The sequence below is a fragment of the Plectropomus leopardus genome, chromosome 15 (genome assembly GCF_026936395.1).
Source record: "Plectropomus leopardus strain MGB_pleo_1.0 chromosome 15, ASM2693639v1, whole genome shotgun sequence".
Classification (NCBI taxonomy): Eukaryota; Metazoa; Chordata; class Actinopteri; order Perciformes; family Serranidae; genus Plectropomus; species Plectropomus leopardus.
In genome coordinates this window covers 3,792,396-3,806,811 of record NC_142190.1, presented here as the reverse complement: position 1 = coordinate 3,806,811, position 14,416 = coordinate 3,792,396, and the positions used below count along the sequence as shown (strand labels likewise).

Genomic DNA, 14,416 nt, shown 5'->3' with positions numbered 1-14,416 from the left:
CACCAGGTGCAGCGCGCTCTCCAGAGATAGCCGCACATCCTCTCTCCTTGTTGCAAATATTTGAAGTAAGACGCACATAAAAGGACTACATCTGTCGCTACAGAAAGACGCTCTTAAATTGATGTTACAGCAGAGATGCAGAGTTGCCAACCATGACAGGTGTGACCCAAAAACAAAATGCTGATCAACAACACACAGCACTTTGGAGGCAAACTAAGGCCACAGAGTGCACACGCTGTTGGTGACGCTCTATGTTCAGGTGTTAAATACAATCATATTGAGATTTCTCAGATATTTTCGTACCTGTTTAGAGTAGATCTTTAGCAACTTGTTGACAGGAGTGCCGTCTTCATCTCCATCAAACTCCAGCCACAGAATGTGTGAGTCCCCCTGATCCTCGGGGTAGCTGTGGTCCCACGAAAGCTCGTTGAAGTGCAGGCCGAGCAGCACGTGCTGCAAGAAAATGTGTCCAATCAGAGGTCCAGTCACTGCTCATGCAGAATGAATATTTCCTAATTCGCAGCTTTACGTGAACATTCAACTTGTAAAAAGGAGCTGACTTTTATTATGAAATAGTGGCAGGAAATGCAATTTCTTCATCAAAAATGCAAATAAAAAACAAGACCACGGCCATTTTTAGCATTTGCTGACAGCCTATTCCTCTGAAATATTGCAAAGAATTAGGTTTAAATTAGGGGTTGACACATTATCATCGTGGCCAATTATTGGGGCCAATATCTGGCATTTTGCAGATTATCTGTATTTTTTTTTAGTGATCGCTATTAAATTTAGTTAATTAAAAAGTGCAAAGTAAGTGTGTCAACATGGGAGGAACTTTTATTTTGTAAAACCTCAGGGAGCTATTTTCATTTATCAATTTTTTTTTTTTTTTTAAAAGATTATTTTTTGGCATTTTTGCCTTTATTAGATAGGACAGATCAGCAGTGCGAAGGGGGGAGAGAGAGGGGATGACATGCAGCAAAGGGCCGTGAGCCGGACTCGAACCTGCGACCGCTGCGGCACAGCAGTGCCATTATACATGGGGCGCCTGCTCAATCCACTAAGCCACTGGACGCCCCATCAATTTTTTTATTTTAATTTTCACTTGACTTTATAAAGTAAAATAAAAAACTTGCTGTATGTGATGTTCCAGATTATAAACATGGACTGAAAGATTTTCTATTTTATGTAAATGCAAATCAATTCAAAATTACAGTTATCGGTCTCATTAACAACTAATTATCGGTGTCGGCCGTGAAAAAACAATATCGGTCGACCCCTTGTTTAACCTCACATTGCTGCCAAACAGCACTTTTGTTTTCGCTGACACCAGATCCTCCAGCATCTTGTATGTCATCTCAACTCTGCTTACTCTTTTCATGAATTCGACCTAACTCTTGGTACTCTGTGTTACTACTACACAGACAAAACGAGACACGTCGCATTGCGTTGCTGTTTTACAGAGCTGTCAGTCAAAGACAACGCAGCGCTCACCTTCTCTTTGACATCCATCACATAAACTCCCTCCAGGCAGATCCCAACGTTGACAGGTTTGCGTTTGGCCCTTTGCAGAATCCCTTGCACTGGTTTGTCGATCTCCCCGAAGAAGAAAGCGCACCTGTTTATGCAATTAATGAAAATTAATAAACATGAAGCGATTTGAGGTGCAGGGTTCCCACACATTTTCAAAGACACATTTTTAAAAGGATCCATAATGAAATTTCCAAGATCGCTCACAATGTATAACATGAATGAACTGTATAGTATGCTTTACTCCAAATGTTAATTAGGAGTCTAATTAACATTTGGAGTAAAGCCTTTTCCAGCTTCTTATAGTTGGGTATGTTCATATTCACTTCTCATACTTTGAACTACAGGCTCAGTCATACAAACACTTGCATTATATACGTTTGGAAAATTAGAATGTTTTTACTATGAGTGTATACTTTATGTATTTTATTATAAACTAATTTCTGGATGCAAGGCTGGAGAACAACGCTGAAACATAAGAATGTGGTTATATACTTTTTAAAGAAATCAAAGATTATCTACAAAAGATAACTGTAATATTCAGTTTTTATTACAACAAATTTCAATGACTTTTCCAAAATGTAACCATTTTTTAAAACTAATTTTATAACTTTTTTAGGCCTGGATAGAGATAGTGAAATTCCATGACTTTTCCAAACATTTTAATAAATATTTTTACATTTTTACTAATTTCATATTTTTTCAAGCCTGGAAAATGCAATTGTGGAATTCCATAACTTTTCCAAAACTTATTTTTTTTTTTTTTTTTTTTTTTTTTACTAATATCCTAACTTTTTCAAGCCTGGAAACTGAGATTGTGAAATTACATAGCTTTTCCAAAACTTTAAAATTATTTCATGACTTTTGCAGGACTGAAAAATGAGATTGTGAAATTCTACAACTTTTCCAAAATTTAATAAATTTCTTAATTAATTAACTAACTTTTTCAGTTCTGGAAAAATAAGAAAATTAAATGAAAATGGAAATGTTTCTGTTTCTGTTTCGGTTTTTCATGACCGTGGGAACCCTGGAGGCAGAATGAATTTTTGTGGAGTATTAAAGGCTCATTAGACGAGTTCTCACCCATAATAAGGCAGCATGTGACATGTGCTGAGGTACTGGTGTAGGAGCTGTGTGGGCTCAGGAGAGTTTCCAGCAGATGTGCTGATCTTTCTGTACTCCTCCAGGAGGCTCTGCTCCAGCCCTGCATGGCGGCTCGACTTCCCTCTCAGAGTGGAGAGCAGGCCGCCGCTCCCCATGACAACGTGTGCGGGCAGAAAAGAAGTCAGTTTCTTCTCCCTGTAAATTTAGAAAAAATATTTTCTTCTAAAAACTAGGGAATCGCTAATTTCTTGCAAATTTTTGGGTAATCTCTTCTTTCATTGCTCATGTTTCTGAAAGAAATCAAACCAGTTTTCTCAGATTTAAAAGGGTTAAACACCAAATAAAGGAGCATTTCTTTTACAGGTTGAAACTGTAACACAGTTAAAGGGAAGTTCACAAAGCAGACACAAACTAACACATAAATACAACACTGCAACCAAAAAAAGATGAGACTTCCTCAGAAATATTTACTGAGAAGTGAAGTGTAGGCAGCCTGTGCAGTGACATATAGCCCCCTTCATATACGTATCATTCTCGACCCTTAAATTACAATCATGTCTCAAAAGGACTCATTCCCATGATAATCCCACTCCAATCAAAAAATGTCATTTTGTGCATTCTTGTACATGGCACTTACAAACTAACGAGTAACTGAAAACACTGCTGCTGTGACACATTTTTATTTAAAAAAAAAAGAAAGAAAAATCAAAGCCTCCTCAAACAAAAGACACGCTGCTGACCTTTTCTCACAATGCCGGTGGATTTCCATCAAATTGCAAAACGTTGTCACTGATTGTGCCGAAGCACTTGAAGCAGCTCAATCTGCAAGCTGCCCTTTAGAAAACGTGGGTTGAGGGACATGAGATTGGTTGTGCTTTTTACAGTGTTGATTGTTTCTGGCACATTAACTTCAGAAAGGCGTCCTCTCACCATCTGATTAACAGCAGGGGCCAGGACACACTTCTTCATTTTCTAAAAAGGCGAACTGTGACCGAGTCAACTGTGAACTTCACTAAATGTGCTTCTAAATAAGTACTTGAGTAAAAGGAACAGAAAGTCGATTTAGATCATGTGATAAAAAGAACACTGCGTGTTAATTATCTTATAGGCTCATTTATGTTATTACTGTATGAGCATATGGATACACAGTTAACCACATGCACTTTAATGAATTCCTGTTTTTAAAAATCAATTTCTACAACCCCAATTTGAAACCTTTGATACCTAAATGGACATCATTTTTTCTGTACAGTTTAACTTAGCATAAAGACTGGAGGCAGAAGGAAACTGATACTGTAGACTGTAATTTCCCAAAATATCAAAGTACTCCTTAAAGTGATCATCTATAATATTCAGAAAGAAAGACAGAAAAGCTCCATATCCAGAATTTGGTCAAACATTTTTATTAACCAACTGTTCTTACCTTACTGTTGTAGTAAATTGTTGCCCGTCAAGACCAGTTCCCTCCTCAAGAGCTAGAGACAAGGCTCCCAGACCCGTCCAGTGCTCGGGATCGCAGGGGTATCGACCTGTGAGAATGTTGTCTCTGGCTTCCTCGTACAGAAGCCTCAGCACGCCCTCGTCATCGATCTGCTCATGAGTGGGACGAAAACAATAATTAGTTGGTCTGAAGACGTCTTTGAACAAAATTGAAAAATAACTTTTAGAAAAATCTTCATTGGAGCTCACTCAGTACTCAGTGAGCCATGTTTACTACGGCAAACTTTCTCTATAAGTCTCCAATGATGGATAACAATGACTTTATAATAATTTACTTGTATGTAAAATTATTAGATATTCTTGCAGAGAATTGGGGTTAATAGTACCTGCAGCTCTTTAGATTTCGGATAAAACACGTTGCGACGGTACTGGAGACACGGTTCATCTGAGGAAAAAGCAGAGGACAATGATGCATCAGAGATCAAGTGACCATCTGTATTATTAAGATAATAATAATAATTTTAATAACATACATGAAAATCAAAAAGAAAACAAATACAAAATAAAGAATACAAAAATGACGCTTACATGAAACAGAAGAATAAATACACAATAAACAGTTGATCCAATCATCACTGAATGAGACTCAGCTCCACCACACAGAGTGAAGGAGTGACGGTACAGAGACAAAGGGCATTTCCAAAATCAGACTCTACACACTCTCCCTCCATCTCAGAGTGTCACATGTAGTCAGCTTCACAGCTCAGTGAAACACCCTTCATCAGGGCGAACGGTTAAATACTGTGGCAAGCTTTGAGACAAATTCCCTCTCTTCAGCAGAAAAAGGAGCACCTGTTATATTTCGTAACCACGCAGAAAAATAAAACTTACTCCCCATTTATGTTCGTCATATGTATTTGATATCAGAATATTGGTAGGCTATATTATTAAACAAACAAATTGATGAATGTAAAAGTTAATAAAAAATGAAGAAAAAAATGCATAAATAGTAACAAAACTAAGTGTTCAGATTAATTGGTGACATTTATTTTCTTTTTTAAACACCTTCTCGTTTTTCACTTAACAAGCTGCTCAGTTTTAGTGATGATTCCTGTAATTGAAAAACAAACTAAACACGATTACCGTTTTGTAGCGACAACAGAAGGGCGTATTTGATCCTAAACAGAATGTAGCGTTTAACATATTAACCCTGTGCAATCTGGATTGTCATTATATTTTTGTTTTGTTTAATTTTTGTGGTGCGCTTCACACGTGCTATTTGACCCTTTGAAACCTGAGCATGTTGATTTGATTTCTTTCAACATGAAAATTACCTAAAAATGAGTTTAAAAAAAAAAAGGAGGATTGGCAAGTCTCCCATGACCCATATATATAATTAATAGTAATTTCATATAGAAAATTATGTTACAGAAAAAATGTCATTATATATATATATATATATTTGGGGGGTGGGGAGGGGGTCGTTTTTTTTAAATTAGTAATTTCTTGCTAATATCTGGACTATGTTTTGTTACGCTGCTTGTTGAAGAAATCAAACAAATTTGCTGTAGTGTAGTTGTGTTGAACTTTATTAGTAGGGAGCATCTTAATGACAAACACAATATGGCGTTGCATGTGGTCATTAAGTCAGAATCAGTGCAGGCTCACTGTTTGAGGATTTTATAACCCACTTCAGCTCCCTACTAGTTGATTTGGGAAAAGGCCCAAACACTGTGGTACATGAAGCATCTATCAGTCAAGCCCCCTCTAACCCACTCTGCTCCGACTCATGGTCCTGTACTGTGTGCGGAAGCCCATTTACGCCACAAAAATAACAAAAAACATGAAAATGTTTAAATGATTATGCAACATGTAACGTTGTCTTTGTAAAGAGCTGTCACAGTTGTGGTTTTTTGCAGTGCACTTTGCAGCAGTGTCACCAGTTCTTCTAAAAGGACCTGGCAAACAGAAAACACAAGTGTGGGTTGTTGTACTTTGACTGTCAAGTAATGACAAATAATAGCAGACTTTGACTCACTGCCTGACACCTCATTTACAACTTAATAAAACTGTGTTAAAAGAAAACCCATTTCTACCATTGTGGGTAGAAAGTTTGACAGAGAAATAACCCGAATTTCCACATACTTTGTAAAAAAACCTTTGAAACCTAGATCAACATCACTTGTGCTGACTTCAGACACCTTTCCCAAGTATTTAAACCTTGGAGCAAATTGGAGTGATTTCTGGCGAAAACATGGGGAAAAGGCCATGAGCAAATGGTAAGAAATGTTCCCCAAATTGCAGGAAATTTTCAAGTTTTAGAATTTTTGAAAGCTGAGGAAAATGTCAAAATTATTGTAATTTTAAGCACTTGTTTGGGGTCATTGCTTTGTCCAAAATCTAAGATGTTCAATTCAACATCATACATATAAGACAAAAAAAGAGGCAAAGTTCATTTAGCTCATTCTTGAATCCAAGTGGATTATTGTGCCAAATCTGTGGAAATTTCCTCAAGGTCCCCTAAAAAAAAAATCACATTCATGCAAATGAGATGAATTTAAAGTCACTGTGACCTTAACCTTTGACCTTTGACCACCAAAATCTAATAACTTCATCCTTTAGTCCAAGTAAACGTTTGTGCCAAATTTGAAAAAATTCCCTCAAAGCATTCTTAAGATATCGCTAGGGCTGGGCGACAGAACTATTTTCTACAGACTACTTTGTGTTAGTTTCAGGTTTAATCAGACTTTGGATGAATTATTTAGAAACAGCAGGAAACATCGCTCCGAGTCTCATCCAGCAGCTCGTGCTGAGCGCTCATTATTATTACCAGGGGCAGATGTAATGTTTTGGGGGCCTGGGGCCACAAGCACATGACCTTATTTTCAGCCTTTCTCTAACTGGGAATGTTGGCAGGCTGTTGGCAGCTGTAGGAGAAGTAGGCCTACTCAAAAGTTTGTAATTCCTGAGTATTTCACAGGAATTTTCACAGAAGTTTCACGGAAGTTGAAGTTAGAGTCCTGCAGTCAGGAGAGGTTGGCCTATTATCAGCAGATGGAGCTTTTAATTTTCATACAATGCTGGAAAGTTTAATATATAAAAATAAATCAGTAAAAGGGAACCTCTGAGCTTGACAGAAATAGTTATTTGATGTATATCATAGTATATATCGATATTGACTGATAAGAAAAAAAGTATTGTGATAAGACTTTATTCCATATCACCTAGCCCTAGATATCGCGGTCATGAAAACGAGAAAAATGTGGTCACAACGACCTTGACCTTTGACTTATAACCCCTGTAGTCTAATCAGTTCAACACTGAGGCCAAATGGACATAAGTGTCATATTTGAAGAAATTCTGTCACAGCATTCGTGAGATATCGCGTTCATGAGAATGGGCTGCGTGGACCAGCAACCTGAAAACATAATGCCTCGGCACGGAGGCATAAAATTGTCAACAGACAAAAACATCTACTTAGTTGTATTAATTTACTAAGAAATACTCAAAGCAAGTGTAATGTCTTCTCTGCTCTTTTTCTCTGAGTGCTTTCTCTTCATGTTGACTTCCTACGTGTTTCAGCTTTTACTTTGCTTGGTCCGCCACAGGTGTTTATTGCTTATCGCGCCAACTCTCTCTCCTTTTATTTATTCCAAACAAACCTGGCAGCACTTTTACCCTGAGTGAGCTACTAAGCACCAACAATTTAAAGTAAGCTATAAATCCACAGGGAGCAGCTGCAGAAAAAGAAACTGGCTGTGCTTGGCATACAAACACACAGACTGTTGTGAAACCAGGTTACTGAGAGCAACCAGCTTCAGGCGAGAGACCAGAGAAGGAACTGTCCTTGCACTGCGATGACTCACTGATATGTACATTTATGTGGTTTAGTGGAGACAGTATGTAATGGTGCAGACTTAAAGGGGCAGTTACTTAGTGCAAAATAAACTCTCACCTTGACCAATGTCTTCCTCTGAGGCCTCGGTGAAGCGATACAGCAAGTCCTGCCACTGCCGGCACAGTTTGTATGGTTGATGCCGCGCCTTCAGCTGCAATTCTGCAGAGTTAGAGGAGGCGAATAAAACACAGTTAGTGCGTTTACATGCACAGTTTGTTCGAGCTATAACCATAGCTCCAATACAGGACATTTAAGTAGACTACTGTACTTCTCCCAGTATACAAGCACCAGAGCAGCAAAGATTTATTGACAGAAGTAGGTCCGACTCCTTCACGGCAGGTGGAGGTAGCCCTCTATCACCTGACTGCAACAGACCTATATTACTTATCCAGTCTATGATATAGACTGAATCACAATCATAACTGTTTATTTACAATAACCTCAGGATGGAAAACTGCTGCGTCATGTACATATAATCAAACAGCACTGAGGAAGCTCTGCCTTCATTGATTAGTTTTAAGCCATCTAAAAAAATCAATATCCGTTTAAGTGTACGCTATATTTAGAATATTTTCACAGCTTTACCTTGCCCTGAAACAGGATTTGAAGCCATTATATCAAAAACACCAGACTCCATTGTGAAAAAAGAGACATTTTACTCCACTGAACGACAGAGTTGCTGCTTTACCGCTGCCTCCATCAGCTGTTGTGGAAGGTAGAGATGAGCAAATATTCAAATTTAGTGTACACTTAAACTGATATTGATTTTTTTTCATTGACTAAAATATGTTTTGCTGCAACCCCGTCCACAGCAGTGCATCACTCAGAAGGTAAAAGGTAGATTTATTACATAAATAATTAAAATCTGTCACTAAATCCTGCTACATCTTGCAGAGTTGAAGGAGGAGTTCAGGATTTGGATTCAGGATCATGCCGGTGTTGTGGGACTACACTTTTTATTTAGCAGAGGAGGGAGGTGTCTGGGGGGGTGACTTCTTTTTTTTAAAAATAAATCTAACATATATATTTTTTAAGTTGTTTGTTCTTCTTTAAAGCCAAAATTAAAAACAAAAGTTTCTCTTCAGTGCTTGCATTCTTTTTTAAAAAACTGACCGGACCAGTTTTAGTTCACTTTTTTAACATCTTGTAAAAGAACTGATTGTTGTGCTGTTTGCGATCGTGACACTGAAGCTGCTTACATCAAAGTGAGGTTTAACCATTTAAAGAGGCAAATGGCAAAGCCACAAAGTGAAAGCTATTATTTTTTTGTGACTTATCAACCTAAATTATTCCTGCTGTAACAGTTGAGTACATAAATTAAACATATTTAAACGTGATAGCAATTTATTCCTAATTCAAGAAGCATAGTTTTGTATAATGGCTACATAATATATGCTTGTTCTGTCAAAATTCATATATATAATGTATTATTTTGTAGCCAGACTTGATACATACATATACACACATTGCCAGATGAAGAGTCGCAGCATTTATGTGTGTAAAAGTGGTGGAAGAAGTTCTCACCAAGTAGCGGAGAGCAAAGCCAGAAGGCAAAAGCATCCTGTGCAGAATCAGGAATATGAAGAGCTTCACGAACACTGCGGCCCAACTCCTGCACGGTGACGCTGCCGAGCCCTTCTACTGTTAAGTGTACCGCGCTGTCACCACAGAGGTATATAAGCACATCTTGAGCTGTGAGAACAAACACAAACAAACAAAATAAAATAAATAAAAAGGAAAACAGTGTGACAGAGACAAAAAAACACATCAAAAATTTAACTTTCATTCAGGTTAATTTACTGCAAATAAAAGTAATGCACAGTAAGAATCACTGAGGAGTGAGATTATCCTCCATGAGTTACGTAAACATTTGCTGCTCCGTACCTCGTGAGAGTGTCGCAGAAGACGCAACACTTCCTCTTTGCGAGTGATCGTCTGATGAATCTGGAGGAAAACTGCAGTCGTCTCCTTCCATCTCTACTCTGGAGCACGACAAACAAACACAAAATCAGTCACAGTGCATTCCCAGTAACATGACACGAACATCACAGCATCATTTAGAAACAAACAGCCTGAAAAAGCCCTTAAAGCTGAACCAAGGCTGATATATATTAGCGGTGGGTGGGGGAAAATTGATACAGCATAGCATCATAGTATTTTCGCATGGCAATACTGTATTGTCAAATGGATGCCAAGTATTGATTTTTTATTATTTTATTTAATTTTTTTGTATTTTTTTATTATATTATTAATATTGCATATGCAAGTGAAACTTTTGGTAGCCTACTAGTACAATAAAATCCATTGATTATTTTAAATAAAAATGATTGAAGTGAAGTTAACAGAAAAAATTGTTTTATAAATCACATAAAATTAAACAGAGTTTTTCATTTGGGGACAAAATTTACAGATGAAAAATATTTTTTAAATCCTTATATATGTGTGTGTGTGTGTGTGTGTGTGTGTGTGTGTGTGTGTGTGTGTGTGTGTTATCACAACACACAGCACATCAAACACATTTAAAATCCCCAAAATATTTAATCGTGACCTAAGTATCATGATAATATCATATTGTGGGGCCTGTGGTGAGCCCCACCCATGGTATATCTACACTTACATGAAGAGTACAAATACTGTGTTGTTTTCTATGCAAACATCACTTAAATGAGAAAAACATAATTGTGACATAATTGTGTGAAAAAGTTGGAATATTGTCATGACCATGATATAATTTTTTGTAAAAATCATTAAAAATTACACCAGTATTGCCTTGAACAATATGACTTTTTTTTCATGCCTTACATTAACGCACACTGGACTGAACTTTCTCTGATTACACTGCACACTGTAGGTTAACTTATTTAGACTAGAGCTGGGCGGTATGGCCTTGAAATAATATCACGATATTTTTGGGCTAAATCACGGTACACGGTATATATCACAATATTTTAAATATCTTCAAAAGCTTCATAAATGCTGGACTGGGCAAGAAAATCAAATGTCACGATATGACGAAATACGTAGATATTAATACAGTGACAATATTTTAGGGATGATTGTTTGTACTTGGACAAAATATTAACACAAAGAGATTTTTGATTATCATCAGTAATGTGGCTTTAATGACTCAAAGTGGGTGAACGCAAGTATTAGAATAAGTAGAACAGTCTGATAAGTTTAGAAAATTACATCACTTTACTGCAGCCTTTGAAATCAGGAAAAGACAACACTTACATACATTACATACTCAGACAGTATGTGGTCTCATATCAGGGTAACAGTTTGTATGGAGTTTATTGCCCAGCCCTACATAACAATGTGACATAACTGTGTGAAGAAGTTAGAATATTGCCATTACCATAATATATATATATATATATATATATATATATATATATATATATATATATATATATATATATTTTTTTTTTTTTAATCATATTAAAAAATGACACCGGTATTACCTTGAACGATATGATGTGGCACGCCCCTAATGTGCACAAAGAGTGACCAGTTGAGAGGTACATGTGGTGCCCATACTAACATTAGTCTCATATGCCTTAAAATAAAGAGCTAGTATGACTACACCAGATTTTAGACATTAGTGGGAGGATCTTTCATATGCCACCTCATTCACTGCCTGTAGTCATGTGCCAGTAAACAAGTAAACAGGCTGATTCAGCCCAAGTCTATCTATGCACCAGCGCCACCATGTGGTATTAAACTGGAAAAGAACCGGTGCAACCAGAACATCCCATTACAGCTGACCTCACCCTGTTAAACCAGACTGATAGTTTGGCCCTGACATGTTAGAGTCATTCAGCAGCGTTTATAAAGTACATTAAAGAGCTTTGAGCCTAAATATAACAGCCTAAATACAGAAAAGGACGTAAATACAGAGACACAAATGCAAAAATCACGAGGCCTGCACTTCCAGAGGTAGCTATCAGTGTCCTTACAACGTTAGCTGTGCACAAACAAACCCAAAACAATGGCTGAAATACCGCTGGCAACTATTTATTCAGCGCCACTGCATTCATTTCGTTAGCTAACGTTAGTATGACTAACGACGGTGCCGAGTTAGCAGTTAGCTTTTTGACACTGTCACTAACTCAAACAATGCGACTCTTTTAGATACAACAATAGGTCTGAGTCACAAGTTGTTGGCGATTTTTGGTGGTTAGTTAGCTCCCTTTTGGTGTTTTGCCACACAGTCTGACACACTGCTAACAGCAACTGAAGGAACAAAATGTCTCTTTTTTTCCACCTACCTGCCACTTTCGGTAAATTTCCCTCCCCTTGCTGTTTATGTGCTGGATGGGAATTTTGTTAATACTGTAGCTAAATACATTAACTAACAAACAGAGTCGCAGTTATCCTTTTGGCTACGATTAGCCAGTTGTCTAAAACTAGCTTTCCGGGCAGCTGCAACAGTTAGGGGCGGTCCGTGACCGGCGGAGGATTCGCTCATTCTGAATGAGTCTCTATTGGGTGTGACTGAAGCAGTGATACTCAACCGACGACCCGCGGGCCAAATCTGCCCCCCGCTATGGTTACGGGCGGCCTCCCAACCATTTTCTAAATTACAATGACATTAAAGTGATTCACACAAGGAATTATTTTTGTACTTTTAGAATATATAAGGTACCAGAGTGCATAAAATAGCATGAAAAAGAGCTTGTTTATTAAAACAACAACAACAAAAAAAAACAAAAGCAACTACCAGTGGATGATTCTCCCCAACAGAGGTCCTAGCTAAGCACCTAATGCTCTAAAATTAGAGAAATATCCTAAAATCCTAGAACATCCAAAAATCCTGAAATGTCCTGAAATTCTAGAAATGATCTAAAATCATAAAAATGTCCTAGAATCCTAGAAACATTTAATGTCCAAGACACATCATAAAATCCTAGAAACATCCTAAAATCCTATAAATGTGGAAAAATCCTAGATGCACGCTAAAATTTTAGAAGTATTGTAAAACTCTAGAAATATCCTGAAATCCTTAAAATGTCCTAAAATCCCCAAGATGTCCTAAAATCTAGAAATGTCCTTAAATTCATTTTTTTAAAAAAGAAGAACATGTACGGGGCTGCTGTGTCTGGCCCCCACAAAAGATTCAAAACACTACTTTCATAAAGGTATTCATAAAAGTAGCCTTTAAAACAACGAAAAACAACTATTCTATAGTGTTTGTTGGCAGAAAATTTTAAATAAAAGTTACTGAATGAATATGTAAATTTTGAACACGTTTAACACGAGACGAGTTCAAAAAGGTCGGATCCCGACAATGAGTCGAATCGTGAGTTGAATCGGAGAGCGCGTCTTCGCCCCGTCACGTGATCATAACGTCATCGCGTCTTTAACTACGCAGGCAGATTAATTTTATTTTGACCCGGCTGACTCCCCAGTCGGAAAAATGTTTCTCACTACATCCCCAAAATAATAACAGAGCCACACGCGTCCTATTTCAAAGAGATGTCTCTATTCCACATGTCATGGCGCATTGGAATCGGGCTGTAAATTATTTTATATATGCTAAGAAGCTCTGGACAATTCATCTAAAAATCCAGATGTCCTTCAAAATTATTCAGAAATATTACCCTGCCAGTGACTACATGCCGAAAATGTAAAAAGCAATAAACACAAACTGCTTCCTCTGGCATGAATATTCACTGTTTAACACATACTGAAATACTGGCAAGACTTTTGCAGATTTGTTAATCTTTAAAGATTTTACATTGTCATGGTCCAATGTGAGTTTTGGTTACCTAAAAAAAATCCAAGAAAAGAAGACTTATTATAATAAATTTGAAAATAATGTTGGCATTTTTTATACATAAATGTATATTTAGCGAAAGTAATAATTAAAAAAAAAAAACTTTTCCTGCAGGATGTTAGCTCTTTTATTGTGCTTTTTGGATACTGTCCCTTGTATACTGAATCTGTAACAGCCAAACTTAAACCATTAATTTAAATATCACATTTTCGATAAACAGACTTTACCTCACTGTGGAATGAATTCTCTCCAGTATACTTTTACTGAACTATAATATTGTGGGCTAATATAATTCAGTCCATTGGATCATGCAATTAATTAGTAATGTTCAAAACAAATGGACTCCTTGATGTTGTACCATATTAAAATGCTTTTTGTTTTTTGTTTTTTTTGTCATGCAGGTGGACAGAATTCACATATAAGTGTCATGCAATTATTTGCAACAGGGATTGTAAGGTACAGCCTAAAAAACAACCAAAAATTGTCTGTACCAAAATTGTACACTTACCTTCAAAAAAGTAATATTTAAATGGGTTTGGCATTGCTCAGTTTGTGTTATTATTATCAAAATGAAATGAAATGAAATGAAATTAAATACTTTAAAAAGAAAGCAACAGCAATTATGAGCAATAAACAGTGAAAAAAAGATACTTCTAAGATTTACA

At 36.9% G+C, this 14,416-nt stretch overlaps 1 protein-coding gene across 2 annotated transcripts in view; it reads right to left on the bottom strand.

The window, feature by feature from the left end:
• Positions 1-14,416, bottom strand: part of frmd8 (FERM domain containing 8) — a 19,995-nt gene extending 5,579 nt beyond the window's left edge. Inside the window, exons 1-9 of one of the 2 annotated variants that reach the window (XM_042499970.2) lie at positions 12,244-14,416; positions 9,857-9,954; positions 9,497-9,664; positions 8,030-8,131; positions 4,461-4,519; positions 4,058-4,224; positions 2,614-2,829; positions 1,495-1,618; positions 304-453 (exon numbers count right to left, since the gene is read on the bottom strand). In XM_042499970.2, coding sequence (XP_042355904.1) covers positions 304-453; positions 1,495-1,618; positions 2,614-2,829; positions 4,058-4,224; positions 4,461-4,519; positions 8,030-8,131; positions 9,497-9,664; positions 9,857-9,947 — 1,077 coding nt within the window. In that variant the 5' untranslated portion in view covers positions 9,948-9,954; positions 12,244-14,416. Of the gene's footprint in view, positions 1-303; positions 454-1,494; positions 1,619-2,613; positions 2,830-4,057; positions 4,225-4,460; positions 4,520-8,029; positions 8,132-9,496; positions 9,665-9,856; positions 9,955-11,436; positions 12,198-12,243 lie in introns of those variants that run through there. The other variant, XM_042499971.2, reaches the window with a different exon arrangement.